The sequence below is a fragment of the Sceloporus occidentalis genome, unplaced genomic scaffold (genome assembly GCF_023333645.1).
Source record: "Sceloporus occidentalis isolate IW3139 unplaced genomic scaffold, rSceOcc1.0.p SCAF_54, whole genome shotgun sequence".
Taxonomy (NCBI): Eukaryota; Metazoa; Chordata; class Lepidosauria; order Squamata; family Phrynosomatidae; genus Sceloporus; species Sceloporus occidentalis.
Window position 1 is genome coordinate 1,652,881 of NW_028317034.1, and position 20,385 is coordinate 1,673,265.

The 20,385-nt window shown below is 36.9% G+C and overlaps 1 protein-coding gene across 1 annotated transcript; it reads left to right on the plus strand.

Annotated features, from left to right (window-relative positions):
• The first annotated feature begins 622 nt into the window (after positions 1-622).
• On the plus strand, positions 623-17,502 carry LOC149288020 (interactor protein for cytohesin exchange factors 1-like). Its single transcript, XM_089492157.1, has 8 exons — positions 623-781; positions 10,346-10,419; positions 11,638-11,709; positions 13,052-13,113; positions 14,098-14,189; positions 14,500-14,773; positions 16,319-16,497; positions 17,302-17,502. The coding sequence occupies exons 1-8, from the start codon at positions 626-628 to the stop codon at positions 17,500-17,502; spliced, it is 1,110 nt and encodes a 369-aa protein (XP_089348283.1). The 5' UTR covers positions 623-625.
• Positions 17,503-20,385: the final 2,883 nt, after the last annotated feature.

A 20,385-nucleotide genomic window follows, 5' to 3' on the forward strand; every position in this document is an offset into this window, starting at 1 on the left:
TTTTATTATTGCAAAAGCATTTAGTAATTTTGAAAAACATCATGATTATAGAAAATCTTATCTGTGTTAGATAATGGCTTAATTTTCTAAGATTATAACAATAGGTGCCATTCTTCTTCTTCTTATCATTTAAATATATAATACATAACCAAAGATCTGTGTGAAGCAAATTTACCACACTGAGGGCATACTATGGCATATGTTTTTAAAATTTTATATATATATATATATATATATATATATATATATATATATATATATATATATATATTGTAGACGTTTCCCAGGGAACAAAATAAGGATATTTAATTTGATATTACATATTACAATTTATGTTTGACATTGTCACAGTGCGGTGTTTATTATTACTACCTAAAATATAAGATATCCTGTTGACAAAAAAAGTTAAGCTACTAGTAGCTACAATTTCTTTAAAAAAGGTTTAACATATGAAGTGATTACATTTTACCACTTTGTTTATCAAGATAAACCAGATACTATCTGCATGTTACCTTGAAATGGTTACTTGCCTACTTAAGGGAGGATTATTTAGGAGGGACACTTATGGATATTATCACTTAAATTACCTTTATATTTATTTAAATATGTAGGAAGCATTTTCAGTATGAGCCGAAGAAGGATTTCATGTAAGGATCTTGGAAATGCTGACTGCCAAGGGTGGATGTATAAGAAAAAAGAAAAATCCTTTCTGGTCAATAAGTGGAAAAAAATTTGGGCTGTGCTGAAGGGTTCCTGCCTTTATTGGTACACAAATCAAATGGTAAGCAAGTTATTTTTCATCGGTATAATGTATCACGTGATTATGCAAAATAACATAAATATGTTGCCAGCCAAGTATGAAATATTACATGCATTGTCTGAAAATGGCCTCAAGACATTATATTAATTGTCTGACAGTATCTGCTTCCTTACAAGTTTTCTGGTATTCCTCAATAAAAACCATTACAGAAAAACATAAAATAATGGATGTCTTAACCAGTCAAACCTGAAGACAAAAGTAATTCTATAACTGAAAATTGTATTACAAAGAAAAAGTATGCAATGTCAAGTAAGCTTATATACTATTTAAATCTTTGTTGATATTAGTTTTATTGTAGATACTTATCACCTCCGTAGCTTTAGAAATCAATTTTGTATAGTTTAACATAGCTATCAGAACATAGTTTCTGTCTCCAAAGAAGCTATCATGGCATAACTAACTTGCAAACATGCCTTCTCTAACTGTGTAAACTATTATTGCAATATCCCTTCAGGTTAGAATAAGTAACAAGAGCAAGGCCAGTTAGAGAGGCTTATAGAAATTCCTGGAAGGGGCTGAAATGTTCATTTGTTTTTGTAAAGCATAGTCCAAAGCAATGATGTATCCTAGCCTAGGTAAACTAGGTCCAGGTTGGGTGACCACATTTTATTTCCGTTATTCTGGGACACAGTATGGAGTGGATGAGATTGCACACACAGCCGTATATTAACTCACATACACACTGATTCACTTTCGTACACAATGCCACATACACATAACATTTTATATTATGTAAATTATTAGGAAGTCTTGGAAATCATGTTATTTATATATACTTACAACATATATATTGCTGCAGCTTACACTGAGCTTTGTTTAAAGGAGGGGCCAAGCCAATCAGGAGAGGCTTCTAAACTTTCAGCCAATCAGTAGAGGTGAGAATTTTCTCCTGATTGGCTGAGACCTCCTTTACTCAGAGCTCTTATTCTGGCACAATGCAGATCACCCCCTCGGGCGCTTAAGCCACCCAGTGTCACACTACACAATGGGCAAGTTACAAGGGAGAACCTTAATCTCCCCAACCGGCCTATTTTGGCTCTAGATACTGTGCCCGCTCAGCACAGCCTCCATTAAAAGGACGTCAAGTCCTGGGGCTCCTTTTCTTAAAGGCACACAGCAGTTTTTATTGTACTGGACACCCTGACCACAGAGGTGGAGGGGTCATGGGGAGCTGCTGTAGGTCATGCCTAGAATGGCCCCATCTGGCAGGATCATTGTCTAAGCAAACATGCATAAAAAATGATTCTACATAAATGGTGTGAAATTTAGCCACCATTTATTCACTGCAGGGAACTTAGAAGCTGTGTTTGAATGCTATAAACTGAAAGTGATAGTAAATCCAACCTATCTCTCTGACAACTTTTCATTGATATAGTTTGCATGTAACGCAAGGTATATTTTACATTCTACAAGTGCCACCATGTTATATTTTGAAGAAATTTTACAAAAATATGGGATTTAAAAAAAGACACACCATCCTGCATCATACTACCACTGTTATCGTTTGCACTTTACATATCTCAAACTGTTTAGGTAATCTTTACAGTGGCTTGATTATTATACAAAATAATTGTTGCATACCACATTTTGAGGCTATTTATATTAATTCAGAAAGTGTCCTTGGCTTCGAAGATTACCAAACTCCATGTTGTGAGTCACTGTTTAATTCCAGTCATCACATTGTTATCAGTTATTAAGGCTAAATAAGATAAATTCAGAAATTTGTTTGTGTATCTAATCTTAAACACTGAGTGGGATGTTCACAGAGTCTTAGCTGTATGCTGAAATTATTGTTGTAGAGAACTGTAAATCTTATGAAAAGATTAGTGGCATTTTGTTACGAAAGTGAACACAATTATAAGTCTGTTCTTTGCCCATCTGTTTACTAAAACTATCTACAATAAATGTTAATCTTGATTGGTATACTTAGTCAGGAATGTTTTTGTGCTGTTGATATAAATATTGATGCTATCCGATTTGGATTAAAATGCTGATACTTTTTTTTTTTATGTTGGTCATTTCTAATTATACTTTGTTAACAAAGAGACCCAATATACATCATAAACGATGAGGAATACAGAGCTTTACTCAGGAGCTCATACTGGCTTAGGGCAGCAAGTCAGTTGAGTGGCAAGTTTTCTTGGGGCGCTACTTAATCTCTGATGCATAGATCCCATAGTTTGCTGTACCAGCACTATGTGTCCTTCTTAGGTGAAAAGCAGGAGTACAACATCATATGCCGCCACTAAGGTAGGTCCTAAGCACAACTGCCACACCAACAATAAATGAAACACTGAGCACTAGCGTAACTACAGAGGTTGCAGCTGCGGCAGGGCCTGTGGCTCTAGGGAACCCGGTGCGACCCCTAAGACCCCTTCTCTCTGTCCCCTCGTACCGGTTCAAAATGGTTTGGAAAAGGCCCTTTCTAAACTATTTTGAAAGGGCACAGGGAGACAGGAGTGTATCAGGGAAACTGAGGCTGCTCGCACACTGTGCACAAGCGGCCAGAGAGAAAGCTGCAGGAACAGTGATAGGTAAGCGGTGGCGGGAGGTGGGATATATGTATATGTGTTTGTATATATATATATATATATGTATGTGAGAGCATGGATGTGTACTTGTGTGTGTGTTTGAGCATGGATGTGTACTTGTGTGTGTGAGCATGAATGTGTACTTGTGTGTGTGTGTGTGCATGGATGTGTACGTGTGTGTGAGTATGGATGTGTACGTGTGTGTGAGTATGGATGTGTAATTCTGTGTGTGTGTCTGTGAGCATGGATGTAATTCTGTGTGTGAGTATGAATGTGAGCATGGATGTTTAATTCTGTGTTTGTGTGAGCATGGATGTGTAATTCTGTGTGCGTGAGCATGGATGTGTAAGTGGGGTGAGATGAAGTGTGTTGGAAGGGTGGGGCAAGAGGCAAAGAAGGCACAGGACAGTTGTGTGAGGGCAATGGTGGCAAAGACTAGCTGTTGAAGTTGGAGGCTTATGCAAAGAAAGTGCATTTATTTTGGTCTCTAACGGGTGCTCCTACCTGTATAGAGTGCTGTGAATATCTCACTGTGTAGAGGTGTGTGAGAAGGCTGGTTGCACAGCATTATCTCTGTAAACCTTGCACAACCTAATCGGGATTCCCAGGCACATAAAGCTCTATAGAGAGACTCACAAGGACAAATATTGTAAAAGAGTGGAGGAGACTGAGCTTAGCTTCAGTTGGCTCTCCTCCACTCTTGATAAAGGCTCACCAAGATAGCTTTGTAGCTAAGAGACGAGCTTTATGATGATGTGACACAAGATTCTGCGCGCACAGTTGATTATACTTAAAGATCTTAATGAGAGCTTCCTACGCATACTTGCCTTGATAGACACCTAAACAACAAAATAGTGGGGTTTTCATTGGATACAAACTCTCACTGCTATTTTTGGATTTCTGTTTTAACCGTTTTAACCTTACATTGCCATTAATATGTGTCGGTTACTATATACATTATATGGACAAAAGTATTGGGACACCTGCCCATTACACCAACAGGGACTTTTATGACATTCCAAATACATAGACATTAATATGTAGCTGTATCCCCCCTTTTCAGCTATAACAGCTTCCACTCTTCTGGGAAGGATTTTTCACAAGATTTTGAAGTGGTTCTGTGGAAATTTCCATAAAAATCCAGTAGAACATTTGTGAAGCCTGGTTCACAATCTCCATTCCAGTTCATCCCAAAGATGTTTGATGAGGTTGAGATCGGGGTTCTGTATAATTTAAACTTTGTACATGAATCTTCTTTCACATATCTTTTCTAAATCTGTTCTCTAGGAGTATTCACATTTTAAATATTTTGCTTGCAATGTGTTTTTCTCCAGTTATCAATACTCATTCATCACTGATTGTTATTCATATTTTGGTGCCAGCATCTCCAGAACCATACACACAACTCTTGAAAGCATCCCTCTTTAGGACAGTAAGTCTCCTGCTTTTCTTACTTAACCTAAAAAAAAAACAATTCCCAGGAGCTCAGAGTGTTTGCTGAGTACAGTATCATCACAGTGTTCTACAGTCGTAAAAGCCATAATAATATGTACATAAACAGTCATGTTTGTAAATTAATCTCTCTGGCAGCCAGTGAACATCTGCGCACTGCGGGCAGACAACCTCCGCTGCTGCCGGCACTTCCGCCGGGGCTTCTAATCATCGAACTAATGGGAAGTGGAGGTTTTCTACGCACATCGCGCAGATATCCACCGGCTGCCCCCACTAGACACTAGGGAGTCTGAAGCACGGGGACAAGACTAGGGATGTATCAGTAAGTCGGGGGGGAATGGCATATAGGGGGTATAAGGCATATCAGCGAGGCAGACTGTCATATAGGGAGGTGTAAAATATATCTGGGGCAGAGTGGCATATAGGGGGTATAAGGAATTTCTGGGGGGGCAGAGTGGCATATACGGGATATAAGGCATATCAGGGGCAGAGTGGCATATAAGGGGGTATAAGGCATATCTGGGGCAAGTTGGCAAATACAAGAAAATAAAAACAAAAAAAATAATTTTTCTCAATCATAGAAATATTAAATATGAAAAAATAGTTTACATTAATTAGAATTTACTGGTAAAACTTTTTTTCTATAGGGTAGTCTTATATTCAGGTTTTTTTCTTTTTTCTAAATTAATATTAAAATTTTGTGCGGTTGACTTATAATCAGGGTTGTCTTATAATCAAGCAAATATGGTATATTCTTTGTACAATTGTACATTCCTCTGAGTGTGTCTAGGAACATAATGCATAAAACATTGCAAGGAGGTATCTATGGTAACATTCAAATTGGAATAAATACATATCATTTTTGTTATCATGGTATTGATTTTGTACATCGTAGGCAAATGCATTAAAAACATTTTTTTTTTTTTTATCTCTCTTTCCATTATATGGAATTATACCTTGAATTTGACATTAGTCAAAAAACAACATTACAGCATTGAAAAACTAAATTATTTTTCATCAGCTGGCAAGGGGATGGGCTCGCAGTTGCTCCCCTGCATTGCACTAATTTGAACATGTTAGCCTTACTTGCAATTTCATAAATATAGCCACCACCCAGAATAGAGCGGGGTATTGACATGCCCTGTTCCCCGCCCCTTTTCCCTTTAAATGTGGGATGTTTCCCGGTGATGGCAGCGGGAACGCCCCCGATGGCAGCGGGAACTCCCACCGACGTCAGTGGACAGTCCTGGCCGCATCCTGCAGGGGAAGCCCAGAAGTTCCCGGGTATCCCTATAAGTAATTTTCAAAGATCAGTTTTGCGTTTCAATCAAAGCTGTTGGAAAGTCAGATTTTTTTTACATTATAGAATAGTTAGTTGTTAGTCAGCATCTCCTTGTAATTCTCATCTAAAACTTTCCGAATGCTACAGCTAAATTATGTTTTGCTTTCAATGCCTTTTAAAGTTATTTATAGTGATCAATTTTGGCTATAACTTGTTAGTATCATATAAATAATGCATTAAAATCTTCTGTGGATTTCATTTAAAAAAATCTGGTGGACCTTTGGGTTGTAGACCACCTCTGATGGGAGTTTTAAGAGTGACAAGAGAGGAAGACATGGGAGAGTTAATTCAGTACAGCACATCTGGTAATGTGTGTAAAGCAAAATTCTAGAATACAATGATCTAGCTAAGGATTGATGTCTACCTAGTTTAGTGTAATGCTACCAGTTCACTTGTTATGAATGTACTACTTTGCTGTGCCAAGAAACAGGACTACTGCCTGGCCTCTGGGACTCAAAACTGATCTATCGCCACTTTGTCTAGTAAGAATGAAAAAACGACACTGCACAACCTTTACTGGATTGAGAAGGCCACAGTTTTATTAACATGAATTAGAGAAGACATAAATCTTTGATATGAGTGGATAAATATAATAACACCATAACGTTATAACCCTGGCTAAGAGTAAACAATAACACCTGATGGGAGAATCCTGTCACATGTAGCTAACACCAGTCCATACAACCCCCTGGCTGCGTATCCCCTGCTCAGAGGGCTCCACATGTACCAAACCTACCAACTATTGCCACCTGCTGCTTAGCTGTTAAAGTGACCCCCCTTTTACCTTCAGATTGTAAACTTGCAAGTAGGGCTCTATCCACCTAATGTATCGATATGTCTTAGTCTGTCATTTCTAGTCTTGTCATACCCCTTGAATACATGTATTGTAAGAAGCGCTACATAAATTGTTGGTGCTATATAAATAAAAGATAATAACCTGACCCACACCTCCCCTCCACTTCTATTTATCCACTCATTCACCACCGGAACACTAGCTGTGACAAAATAAAACATATTAACCCACCAATTACCAGGGTGGATGTGCATGTTCAATAATCAAATGATCAAAAGAGGATGAGTCACTAACCCCCTGTAACTTGTATACCCTTTACAAATCCAGTGGCCTCTGTATCACCCCCCTCATTTCCTCTTAACCCCCAGTTTCATGGTCATAAACACATAAAACACTACAGAATCTTGTGGAAAGCCCAGAAGAGTGAAAGCAATTATAGCTGCAAATAGAGGACCAACTACATATTAATGTCTATGTATATAGAATGCAATGTAATAAAAGTCCCTGTTGGTGTAATGGTCAGGTGTCTCAATACTTTTGTCAATTTAAATATATCACGCAGCTGTATTCACTCCTTCCAGATTTCTTTTTTTTTGCATATGTGTCATATGTATAGAAGGAAAAAATCTATCTAACCCTACCTTGCCCTATGTAAAAAATCAACCAGATTTAATTCATAATTTGGTAGACACACAGGCATTATTACTGTCAGCCCTGTTGAATCTAAACAATTAAATAGAACCTTTTGACATGAGTGATATAGGTTTTGATGAAATCTGATCTTTTAAAAGCTGCATTTTGTGTTTACTCATATTGTCTGTCTCATATTAAAATTAAGTGGATGATCTGTAACATTTAAGTATGGCAAGAAAGCAAAAGTTGAAGAAATGTAAAAGGGGCAAAAAAAAAATCCACATATATATATTTACAATATGTGCTTGAATTTGTCTGTTTATGGGAAAATATATGCACTTTTCAACAGTTTCTGTCAGTGTATGTTACAGCTAACATACAAAATTGGAATTTATTTTTCTATTGGCAGCAACAAGAGCACAAGAGTAATAATGCATAATAATATGCTTTATTTTAAATTGATATTTGCTTATCTCTTATCTAATGCCTCTGGTTATTTTAATAATAATTAAACCACAATTTTTTTGTTAAATCCCTTATCAAAAGTTTAAGTAGAACAGTTGTGCTTTAACTTTTAACCTAGTGCTACTTATTTATTAATTACTTTTAGTTGAGTATACACACACGCACACACAAATACACATAAATCTATATGACCAAAACTATGTGGACTTGTCTCCTAATTTTGGGGTTTTGTTGTTACAGCAACGCCCATTGCTAACAAGTATATAACATCAAGTACATAGGCATGCCATCTTCTTAGACAAACTTTAACAGTAGAATGAGTTGTAGTGAACAGCTCAGTGAGTTTAATGTGTTGCAAACCTTTGCGACAAGTCAGGGGTGTACCTAGAGTATTTGGCACCTGGGGTGGATCCTGTATGTGGCGCCCACCACCCCTACTTTAAAATGAAAAGATCCTCGCAAAACATTAATGTTGGCAGGAATATTTATTGCAAAAAATCCGTAAACTGTATGCCAACTGGAAAAACTAGAAACCTGAAAAAATAAAACAGTAGCTTAAAAATAATTTAAATAAATAACATTTACTGAACAGATATGGTAAAGAATAATTCCTATAACTATATACTGAGCCAGACATTGATGGTTGTACAGCATAACTGCTATCATATACTGAGCCAGACATTTACAGTTATACAGCATAACTGCTATCATTAACTGCTATCATTAAATACTGAGCCAGAAATTAACAGTCATACAGCATGGTACAGTGGTTATGCTGGTACAGCATAACACCTATCACTATATACTAAGCCAGGCATTGACAGTGGTACAATTAAGTGGTATCATTATACATTCAGCCAGACATTGTGGTTCAGGATAACCCCTATCACTTTATACTCAGGCAGACGATGACTGTGGTACAGTATAACTCCTATATATATAACTCAATATATACTGACCCATATATTGATGTGATAGGCTCAGTAGACAGTGATAGGCTTTATGTTGTACCACTGTCAATGTTATGTTATCACCATCAATGTCTGGCTCAGTATAAAGCTATAGGAGTTATGCTGTACCAATGATGGTGGTACAGCATAACTTTCACCACTGAACATGACATTGACAATGGTGCAGCATTACTCCCATTACTATCACATACTTACTAATGCTTTTTCTCTCTCTTGTAAAATTTTTGACCTACTAAATCTGCTGAAACATTATTATGCAGTTGAAGCTTCTAGGGGGACCAACAGCTCAGCCAAGAAGCGGTAGGCAATGCACACTCACAGAGCACAGCTGCTGAGTCCTGAAGTGCGTAGCATGTAAAAAAAACACCTGTCCCCTGTAGCATCACTCACTGTGCATGTGGAGTAGAGTAAAGCACACCACCAGTGGACTCAGGGAGCATTGGAAATGTGTTATCTGGGGTGATAAATTCCACTTCACTGTCTGATGGATGAATCTGGGTTTGTCAGGTACCATGAACATGCCTATTGAAAGTTTAATGGAGGAGGGATAATCAGACCTGGGAACTCTCTGGGTTTGCCCGGAGACTGCCAGGTGAAGCATCGCTTCTCTGGGTCAAGACCCGAATCCTCCGGGTCACGGGAGCGGGGTCTTGAAACGCTCCCTGCTTATTTTCCCTTTAAATGGGGGTGTTTCCTGCTGCCATCGGCAGGAACTCCCCCGACGTCAGCAGGAATGCCCCTGATGTCAGTGGGACTTCCCACTGACGTCAGTGGGGACTCCCACCCACACGACCGCGTCCCGCAAGGGAAGGGTCTGGGTAGCTGGAGCCCAGAAGTTCCCAGGTATGGGGATCATGGTCTGGGGCTGTGTTTCAGAGTTTGGGCTAGACCTCTTAGTCCTAGTAAAGGGTAATGTTAATGTTCCTCTTTGGTGCAATTTATAAGTTTTGTAGCCATCTTCACCTCAGGGTGAAAACTCTATATACTAAATATATAAATTTATACTAAACTGCAAGGGCAGCGGCTTGCCAGATAGAACTAGTCACATGACATGCTAAGACACGACCAATTACGACTCTTTCAGCCTTTTTATTAAATGTTCTAATCAAAGATTCGTATGTAACCAAAATCAAGTTATAGTCTTGTACGCAGATCAGAAGGTAGATTAGCTTTACATATTGTATTTTTCCAAAGTTTTTCCACTATGTGCGTATGTGCCATTTTAAAGTTTAATGCATACATAACATTATATCTTCAATAAAATATTTTAAAATGTCTCTCTGGACTGATAGTTACTTTTTTGTATGTGATTAATCAACATAAATATTTCTGTGACAGGCCGAAAAAGCAGAAGGATTTATCAATCTTCCAGACTTTATTGTGAACCCAGCAAGTGAATGCAAAAAAAAGAAGTAAGTTAATAAAACAATAGTGGTTACCATGGGCGTCATACACTGAACACTAGGATTATGATATCTTTATCCTTCCTGTCCCAATAATGCACTATGCCTTTTACTACGCTAGATAATATAGCATGCGACAATAGAAATATCATTTATTCCCCCTTCCTTTCACTCTCCCATAGAGATAGGGAGACTATCCAACCGCAACCAAGAAAATCCTACATGCCGCTTTTAGATTTTTCTCTTGAACTCTCTATGTTGGCTTTTTCCTCTTGGATTATATTTGTTCATACTCTGTCACGCTCTGTGCATTGTAAACCATAGGCTGAGCTCTGATGCTGTGCTCTGATGCAGTGACATACTACATTACTGAGTTAGTTAACCAAGTATGTCTTATTATAGAGGTTATATATATATATATTGCATTGAGCAGAAGCACACTGCATGGCTTCATCGACCAAGAAGGTAATCTGCCCCCAGTTTTGCAGCAGTCACCCTGCTGCCCTACTGGACCTGCGACCTAAGCCTAAAATAGAACATTTTGCTGGCTTTCTGCCATGCCTAGGCCACTTCACAAACCATTTTGGGGCGTTTCACACAAAAATTTAATAATCTAAAAATGCTGTACATGATTATCTGTTGTACATGATGTTTTGAGATCAATCGGAGATTTTTATCTCTTTGGAATTAGTCATCCCTTCTAAAACCATAAGTGGAGGCACTGTGAGTTTAGCATGGCTGCCTTAGGAATCACAGCTGTTTACTTGGCCTTTAAGTGTACCATTCCTAGGTGGAGATGGTATTTTTTGGCTATACCCACTGTCTGCTCCCTTTGCCACAATTTGCATATGCTAGGTCTTGCTCTATCTTTGTGGGTATCCTTAACTCATCAACAAAGCACTATTCCTGAATGTGAGAGGACTTGAAAGTCTCAAGGCATGCTATTAACCAATAGGTTTATTACTTTATGAAATTAACTTAATTATATTTGACCTGTCTATTGGTCTTTGCTTCTTGGTGGTATGTAGCATCCACGTTACAAGAGCTGGACACTGAGAAAGTAACTCGTAAATGTATGGGACTTGGTTCTATGCCAAACAGTGGTTTGTGAGGTAGTTTTGATTCACTGCTTTTTATTATATTTGATCTTTATCAATAATAAATAAGATGCTTCAGTGGTTAGTGGAATATGTCCTCACTATTTATATGTGTTGTGTTCAATTTTAGTGCAATAAAAATCACCCACCCACAAATCAAGACCTTTTATTTTGCTGCTGAGAACAGAGAAGAAATGAATAAGTAAGTTTCAGTAACCCATCCTTCTGTTTATGTTTTGTGGGCAGACAAGATTTGCATTGGCTACACACTCAATTGAAAGCTGTCAATTCAAAATTAGGGTTTCCACATATCCCATCTTGCCCGGGACAGTCACCTAATGGGACATTGAGTCCAGGGCAGCCTCAAAAAGAACTCTCTTCAATGGCTGAAGGTTCACAAGCCCATCCTGATAGGCCGAGGCCCTCTTTCATATCCAGCCAGCACTAGATATGTGTCTGTGACTGTGTTTGTCTGTTTGTGTAAATATGTTTTTCTGTTTGTGTGACTGTGTGTGAGGGTGTGTGTATGTGTATTAGTGTGTTTATTTGGCAAACATAACATTTTTTAAAGTTACATATGTTTTGGGTACTATGAGGCTTGTTCTTCAGATGGAATGTCAGACTATGGAGCAAGGAGCATTAAATACATAGTACATGAATAGGAAGAGACAGTGGTTGAGAGGATTAACATAAAAGTTGGATCCTTGTGATAAATTGCAGCTACATAAGATTACTGGAGCCCAGGTCAACAAAAACAGATACATCACTGAATCTAATTACAAAAGTTCATAATGAATCATAAACCAATCTTGGTTTAGGCCCTCTCTCCTGGAAGTACAAATATCAATATACAGTGTTTAATTTCCAAAGTTTTTGTCAAATGTGTTCAAAATGTTGCCCTTTAAATTGATATTGTCTAAGCACAGTATATCAAACCTCACTGTATCTATTTTAAATGTTAATTTTGTTTGTGCTGCTTATTTTTGTATTAATTACCTTATCAAGCTGTGCTCGCAAACCCAAAGCTATACCAAAAGATCACAAGATTGTGTATGTGCAAGGTTGACCAGAACATGAGTCTAGTCTAAACACGAAGTAAGGTCTGAGATCTTGAGGCTGGTTGAAAAGTGGACAGCCTAGATGGTCCAAATAATTTTACAGTTTCAGTGTTTTCAAGAGAAATTAATTTAATATCTCCGTGTTCCTAGTTATGAGATCCTAGCCAGTATCACTATGCTCACTTGATCACCTAATGTTTCTGTAAATCCAATTTGTTATATGATGCATTACTTGTTATCAAGTTTACCATAAATACATTAACCATAAATACAACATTAAGGGAGAGAAAAAATAAAATACGGTAAAAGACGCATGAATTGGAGTCCTAAAATAATCTAGTAATAATTTCAAGCTTATATTTTTTGTTATATATATATATATATATATATATATATATATTCTATAATAAACCATGCTGTTTAACTACTTGATGAAGGACATTAGTATTATCCTTTTCCATATATATTTCTTTTATATCTCTGTAGGTGGTTAAATAAATTGGGACTAGCTGTAATTGCTCAGCCAGTGGAACAGAAAAAAGAAGAAGGTAAGGTTTCTAGTATGAGCTTTCACATAAACAAATTAGTTAGGCAGCTTTATTAACACATAATTAATTTTGAAATATGTAAAGGTACTAATACTTTTTCATCTTGTATCAGCTATAGAGCAAACATGTCATACTGGTCCCAGAGGAACTATTATACTTAGTATATACTTATATACAGATAAGATCCTCGTGACCCGTACAGTATATTAAATCACAGCAATATTGTAGTGTGTGGGTCTTATATAATTTTCTCTGTTATACTTGTTAACTGTATGGTGGCATTGTGTTAGAATTATTGCACTCGTTGCCTTGAAGTTGACATTAAGTATATATAAAAAGAACACTTGTATTGAGAAATGCCTAGATACTTTTTTAATGAAGCAGAACAGATGACTATGTATGATAGTGTAGGGATTAATATTTATTTAGTACTTGTTGATCCAAGGTACACTTGGTAGACTATTACATATAGAGGACAAGACAATACAAGATATATGATCAGATTAAATGGAAAAAAACCCCCAATATACTATATAGGTTTGTAAAGACAGTTTATACTGGTGGTTGTTATAATCACTGATTAGTCTAACAATGTAAAAATGATATCTATCTACCTGAATCACTGTATAAATGTCCCATATTTTGAGGTGTATTGAGCCATATTTATAAAGGCAAAACTGGGATGTTCTTCTGCAAATTGTATATTTGTACCATAGAAACATAGGGATGTTTCTGTTGATTTTGCTCCAATTACACCAGTTTTGCTTTAAAAATATGAACTTCTTGCAAATAAAACATTCAAGACATATACATTATTAACGTTTTTTATTAAAAAAAGATTTTATAGAAATAAGGCAATTAAAAAAAACTTTGTGGAGTTGAGGTGAAATAATATATACCACCAACAAGCGATGACACTACATATGTGGGATCTTGCTGAATGTCAGTCTGATAACACAATGGGCTTTTGTGTTCATATTATAGATTGCTGGAGCGAAAGTGAACAAGATGATCAAGACGCAACAACAGAGATCTCATCCTCCTCATGTACTGCACAACACAAACCCACTGACTCAGTATGTTTAATATCAATTAATCTGTCTGCATTCCCTAACAGCTGGGTGTATTTAAAGCATTTCTTGCTAGCATAAAAAGAGGCTGCAGCATTAGATTTGAGAATCATTATTTCTTACATGAGTGGGGGGCATTTTTGAGCAGCTAGTCAGTTCTGTACAATAAACTAACTGAGGGTTATTGAAGAAATCACTTTAAAGCAAAAAGGAATCCAGTAAAGGCAGCATTTAAGATCTATACTAATATAATGTATATGTGGTTTTGTATGGGAAGCATTTTTACAACCTCAATGTTAATTTTTAATTTTTACAGACTCTTCAAGACTCCTACATGTCATCAGATCTAAGCTTAGCCATGAATAAAAGTTCCCATGTTATTAAATCTGTGTCATCAACAACGGAACATGAAAAACAATGTGATCTTCATACCGTAGCAAATTTATCGGGACCAGAAATAGAAAGAGTAATTTTAGTGCAAGAGAAAAAAGAAGTAAATTCCATTGATGGAACTTTGCGTTGTATACACAGTAAAGATGACACTTCAGAGAACTACAGTGTAAGTGGATCAGTGCAAAGAACATTTAAAGGTAAGAGCTAAATGAAATGTGTTTTATTCAAAACGTATTATTACTTTTTTTTAATAGTAACTTTAAACCAGAAACTATAAGCTCCACATAACAATAATGAATAAAGTTCACCATCTAGCCAGTATTATACCAGCATGTCAAATAACAATCCTATATAAGAAATAAAAAAAATTACCCTACATAGAAATTGTTTTCATTTATACCAATGACATGGTTGGCCTTGCTGTTTGTCTATGTGACAGCCTCATGCATATTCCGTTATGGCATATAATTTCCTTTGACATGTATAGTAGTAATGCTGAGTTGTACATGTACCTAGAGCTGTTCTTATTTTGGGGTGTACTGGCTCCTCCATAACAAGAATTGGCAATACTTATCCACTGAATTGGTTCTGTGATCTTGACATTTAGTACTAATTGGCAAACAAAGGTTATGTTATGCTTGTGAGCCATAACATTATGACCACTGACAGGTGAAGTGAATAACACTAATAATCTAATAATTAGGCAGTAAGACATCAAAGTTGATGTTAGAAGAAGGAGCAATGGGCAAGCGTAGGGATCTGAGCGACTTTGACAAGGGCGATATAGTAATGGCTAGATGACTGGGTCACAGCATCTGCAAAATGCAGTTCTTGTGGGGTGTTCCAAGAAAGAAAAAGCAGTGAACCGCTGACAGGATCATGGGTGGCCAAGGCTCATTGATCCATGTGGGGGACAAAGGCTGCCCAAATCCAACAGATGAGCTACTGTAGCTAAAATTGCTGATAGAAAGATGTCAGAACACACAGTGCATCGCAGTTTGTTGCATATGGGGCTGCATAGTAAGGGTGCAGTAAGGGTGCCCGTTCTAACTCCCGTCCACTGCCAAAAGCACCTACAATGGACAGGTAAGCATAAGAACTGCAACATTAAGCAATGGAAGATGTTGGCCTGGTCTGATGAATCACATTTTCTTTTACATTATATGGGTGGTCTGTTGAGTGTGCGTTGCTTACCTGGAGAACACATGGCACCAGGATGCATCCATGGAGACCCCACCTCCGCGACTTAAAGGATCTGCTGCTGATGTCTTGGTGCCAGATACCACAGCACACCTTCAGAGGTCTAGTGTAGTCCATGATTCGAAAGGTCAGGGTTGTTTTGGAGGCAACAAAGGGGACCTACACAATATTAGGCAGGTGGTCATAATGTTATGGCTGATCGGTGTGTATAATATATATATATGTACTGTGTATATTATATGTTGTTGCAATTTTGTGCTTGATCTGATATTATGAATAAGACTCCTAGATGTGTTCATCTGCATGTCTGAAGTAGTCACTTTCTATACAAACACACCATAATTACAAATGACCATCATGTTCCTGAAGGTCATAATGGGTAAACATGCAAGTAGTTGTCGTCAAGAATTAGTCATGTGCTGTGATATTTTTATTGTTATTTTTATTCTCAAATGTTGCCTAAGATCAATTTATTTTCAGATTTAAAACATGAAAATATCCAATTTTAATTCTATGCTTTAAATATCTACTGTAATTTTCAGATAATGATGATGAAATGGAAAGACTTTATAAATCTTTAGAGCAAGCAAGCCTGTCCCCCATTGGAGAACGACGGCCATCATCTAAGAAAGAACTAAGAAAGTCGTTTATAAAACGTTGTAAAAACCCATCAATCAATGAGAAACTTCATAAGATCAGGACATTGAATAGCACACTAAAAGTAGGTATCCACATTTGCCAACTATTGTTTCCAAATAAAGTCATCCATTGGGGAAAAAAACAGGTCAACCACTGGTACATCACTATATTTATGAGCTCTCATGAGTAATTATAACGTGTATCACTTTGAACTTTTGTCTTTTTCAATTTCTCTCTTTCCGCCATCTCATTTCCATGTTCTCACTTCCACTTTTGTCCTTGCTCTTGATTACTCCGCACACCTCCCACGACCAAATCAGATCTTTTACTACTGTTTTTTATAGCTTTTTTTCTTCTATCCTCTGTCACTTCTCCATATATCATTTTTTACTCATCCCAAGTACCCTTCAGTCTCAGCCTTTGTGTGCCACATTTCCAGCCTTTAACCTATCTTCTTTTACACATTTACTCTACCCAAAGGATAACCCAATAATAAAAATATACTGTGACTTGCACTGTGCCATTACATTCTAATTAACTTCTAATGTCAGTTTAGTGAGGCTCAGCTCAACATATCAGAGCAGTGTAAAGTGATCTATAGCAGCAGAGCCCCTGATCTCTTGCTCCAAAAAATCACCAGGAAAGAGTAGGGAAGTAAGTCCACTGATCTCTCTTGGTTATAATGTACCTGTTTCATTATAGGTGTGATAAGTATCAAGTATGCATCATATACTTGGGAAATATTCCTCCTATTGGGCAATAAAGATTAAATTACACACTGGAATTGCTTTAAAAACTCCCTCTTTAAATTAGAATTAAAAGAATGTTATAGTGTCCCTTTTGCTACCTCAGAATGAGGCTGACATTTTTTTTGTTTCTTAACAAGTGCAAAGAACACGATTTGGCTTTAATCAACCAGCTGCTGGAAGGTGGTGAATTAACGGCGGTAAAGTATAGAGAATGGAAGGATACCAATACATTGATGTTCCTGGATATTTATTCACCAGCTTGTGATAAAGACTATACTGATGTTACCAGAGAAGATCCAAATATATCAATAGCATTTGGTGTGCAACATGAATCATAAGAAAATATTGTTTCTAATGCTTTGAGTCTTACCTTTACAAATATGGTCAACATTGACAGAAATGGTCCAAGGTATGGTTTTCACACATATGGATTTACATTTATCAGTTAAGTGTGGGCTATCTCTTCACTAAACTCAGAATTTCAACCATAAGCCATTTCAAAATTGGGTGTTTCATGAAAAAATACATACATGAATACAGGGGTCAGTCTCTGAGTTTATTTTTGCCAGTGTCATAAATCCAGATGACATCTTCTGGCAATATGTCTTGAGATCCTTCAAGGGACTCTAGAGTTCCCCTGTGTGATTCTCTACATATCGGTATGCAAGGGGGGGGGGGTATGCAGTAGATTCTCTGTGGTTAATAGGAGTTCAAGGCATTATATTTAATAAATCAATTGGACCAGCAAGCTAGAAACTTTGTGTGTGCTGAGAAGGCTCTAAAAAACCTTTGTGTTAAAAAGCATGATATGTTTATTGTATTGGGGAAATTATGTGGCCATCCCAATTGTGGTTGGGAGTACAAAACTGTTTAGTTAGTTCTCGAAAGAGAGATTATTTTGTTTTATGGTTTGTTTTTGTTGGACTCATGTGTATGCTTGCAAATTAAAGCCCACAAACTGTATGCACATTGAAACTCACTGTATTGTATATATTTAAGACTGCGTGGTAAACAATCACCTTGGCCAAAAAATGGAGTGTGTGTGGTCTGGTCACTTTACGTACTCTATATGCAGTATATTCTGTTTAGTTTTTAATTGATCCATAACATATACAGTGTGATTTTTTTTATGCTACAGGAGTGGTATATGCAAATAATGTTTATGGTGTTCTAATTATATAAGAAGTTTGTTGTCTATTAACTTATATTGTGTACGGTTGTCACTTGCCAATAACTTATACCGTATTTTTAGGCTTCTTGTGCGCCGAAGAGAATGTATATTTTCTTCTTTTTCAGTATATAAAAATTATGTAACATGCAGTGTCTGTTCATTAAGTGTCATGTGCTAATGCTAATTATTAGACATGTGCAAATGGGCCAAAAGTGATTCAGACACATTTTTCTGGCACATTTGTTTTTGGTCAATGAATTTCGTTCCCTGCCTGTTCGGTTCGGCCATAGGGATTTTTAATTTCGGATTTCAATATGTTGGCCCGGTGCTCACATTCACTCTCATGCTCTCACACTCTCATTCTCGTTCATTCTCACATTCACTCTAAATGTTTCCCTACCGTCTCCACTGACCACTTCCTCTTCTGCTGACCACTTCTGCTCTCTGCATCTTCTCATATCTGCTATATTTGTCCCCATCTCCCCGGACATTACTGGGCAGAAGTTCCACAGAAATAGTGGCGCTTGTGACCTTCTCATCCCGGCCCTGCAAACGGGGGGAAGAGGAAATCACTGAAAGTGTTGTCATTTTGAACTGAGGGCAATATTTTTTGGTGGAAGTTTCCATCGGGTTATGTCTGCAGAGATACAGACAAAGATAAAAGAGAGAAGATGCAGAGAGCAGAAAATGCAGAAGGGGAAGTGGTTAGCAGAAGCGGACGTAGGGAAACATTTAGAAAGCGTGAACAAAATGAGTATGAGAAAGTGAGTGTGAGTGAAATGGCCCATGAATTTCGGACAAACATTCTGAGCTTTTTGCTTTGGTTTTGTCCAATTCGTGGGGGGGGGGGGGTCTGGCCTCGTTTTTGGGGCTTTGTACGAATTGCCGAATTTACCAAAATGCTGTAAATTTGCAATTCAGACAAATTTACAAATACTGAATTATTATTAATAATAATTACACTTATCAAACTAAATGTGACTACATATAGTAAATTATTTATAAAGCACACAGAGAAATGTAGTTTGAACGGTATTTTATTAATGTATTAAATGCAATATTGCAAATAATGCCAAAAATACACTGTACTAAAAAAACATAGTAAACACCTAAGAATAAGATGCAATCCTAGAAAACAATCATGAATCCAAATATTTTTCATATATTAATTCAAAAATGTGTTCTATAAGTTCCAAGGCTGAGTGCAAAGTGAAATTAATAAACTTAATAACGATATTGAGTTAATGTGATATTAATGTTACAGGTGAATGTAGTATTAATTATATTTTTCTAAGTACCCTTTAAAGGAAAGTAGATTTAAACAAATACATTTGTCAGTTCGAAAAATAGACTTGTTTTACCAAACTGCTTTTATTTTATGTATTAATGTATATACTTTGTATATTGATGTACATTGCATTTTAAATTATTATTTATAGTGAATATTAAACAATTCCTTAAGAACTCAGTGTTGAATTTACATTTCGTATTAATGTATCTTTGAAAGGGTAACTAAAGACATGGCTTAAGTATGCATTTTGCAGAAGATACTATTAGGCTAGGTTTCCACTTGGGTTTTTGTCCGGCGTTTTTTTTCTTGATGAAAAACGCCAAGAAAACTGCCACTGCATTTTCCTGCGTTTTGGCGTTTTTTTCTGGAGTTTTTTCTGGCGTTTTAGCCTTTCTGTGGAAATTGCTTTTTTTGACCTTAGGCAGTTTTTCCAGCCTTTACAAGTTAGAAGTTTCACCCAGCTAAAAGGGATTAGGATAAATGGCAAGTATCTGCCCTCTCCTGATGTCATTTACTTGGTAGACCCTTTTGTCACTTTTCTGTGGTTTGATCTGTAGCTTTAGCTTCTCCCTAAGATAAGTTCTTATTTTCTTTTAATATTGCATATTAAAACACTCACAGCGTACTTTAAGCAGATATCACACTAAGCACTTTCAACTAGCCTCCTGGGGGGACCCAGAGAAGTTGTGGTTACAATTGAATTTCTAACTCCAGGTAGTCCGATTTATGTGTGCAAACAAACTTATAAGATCAAATACT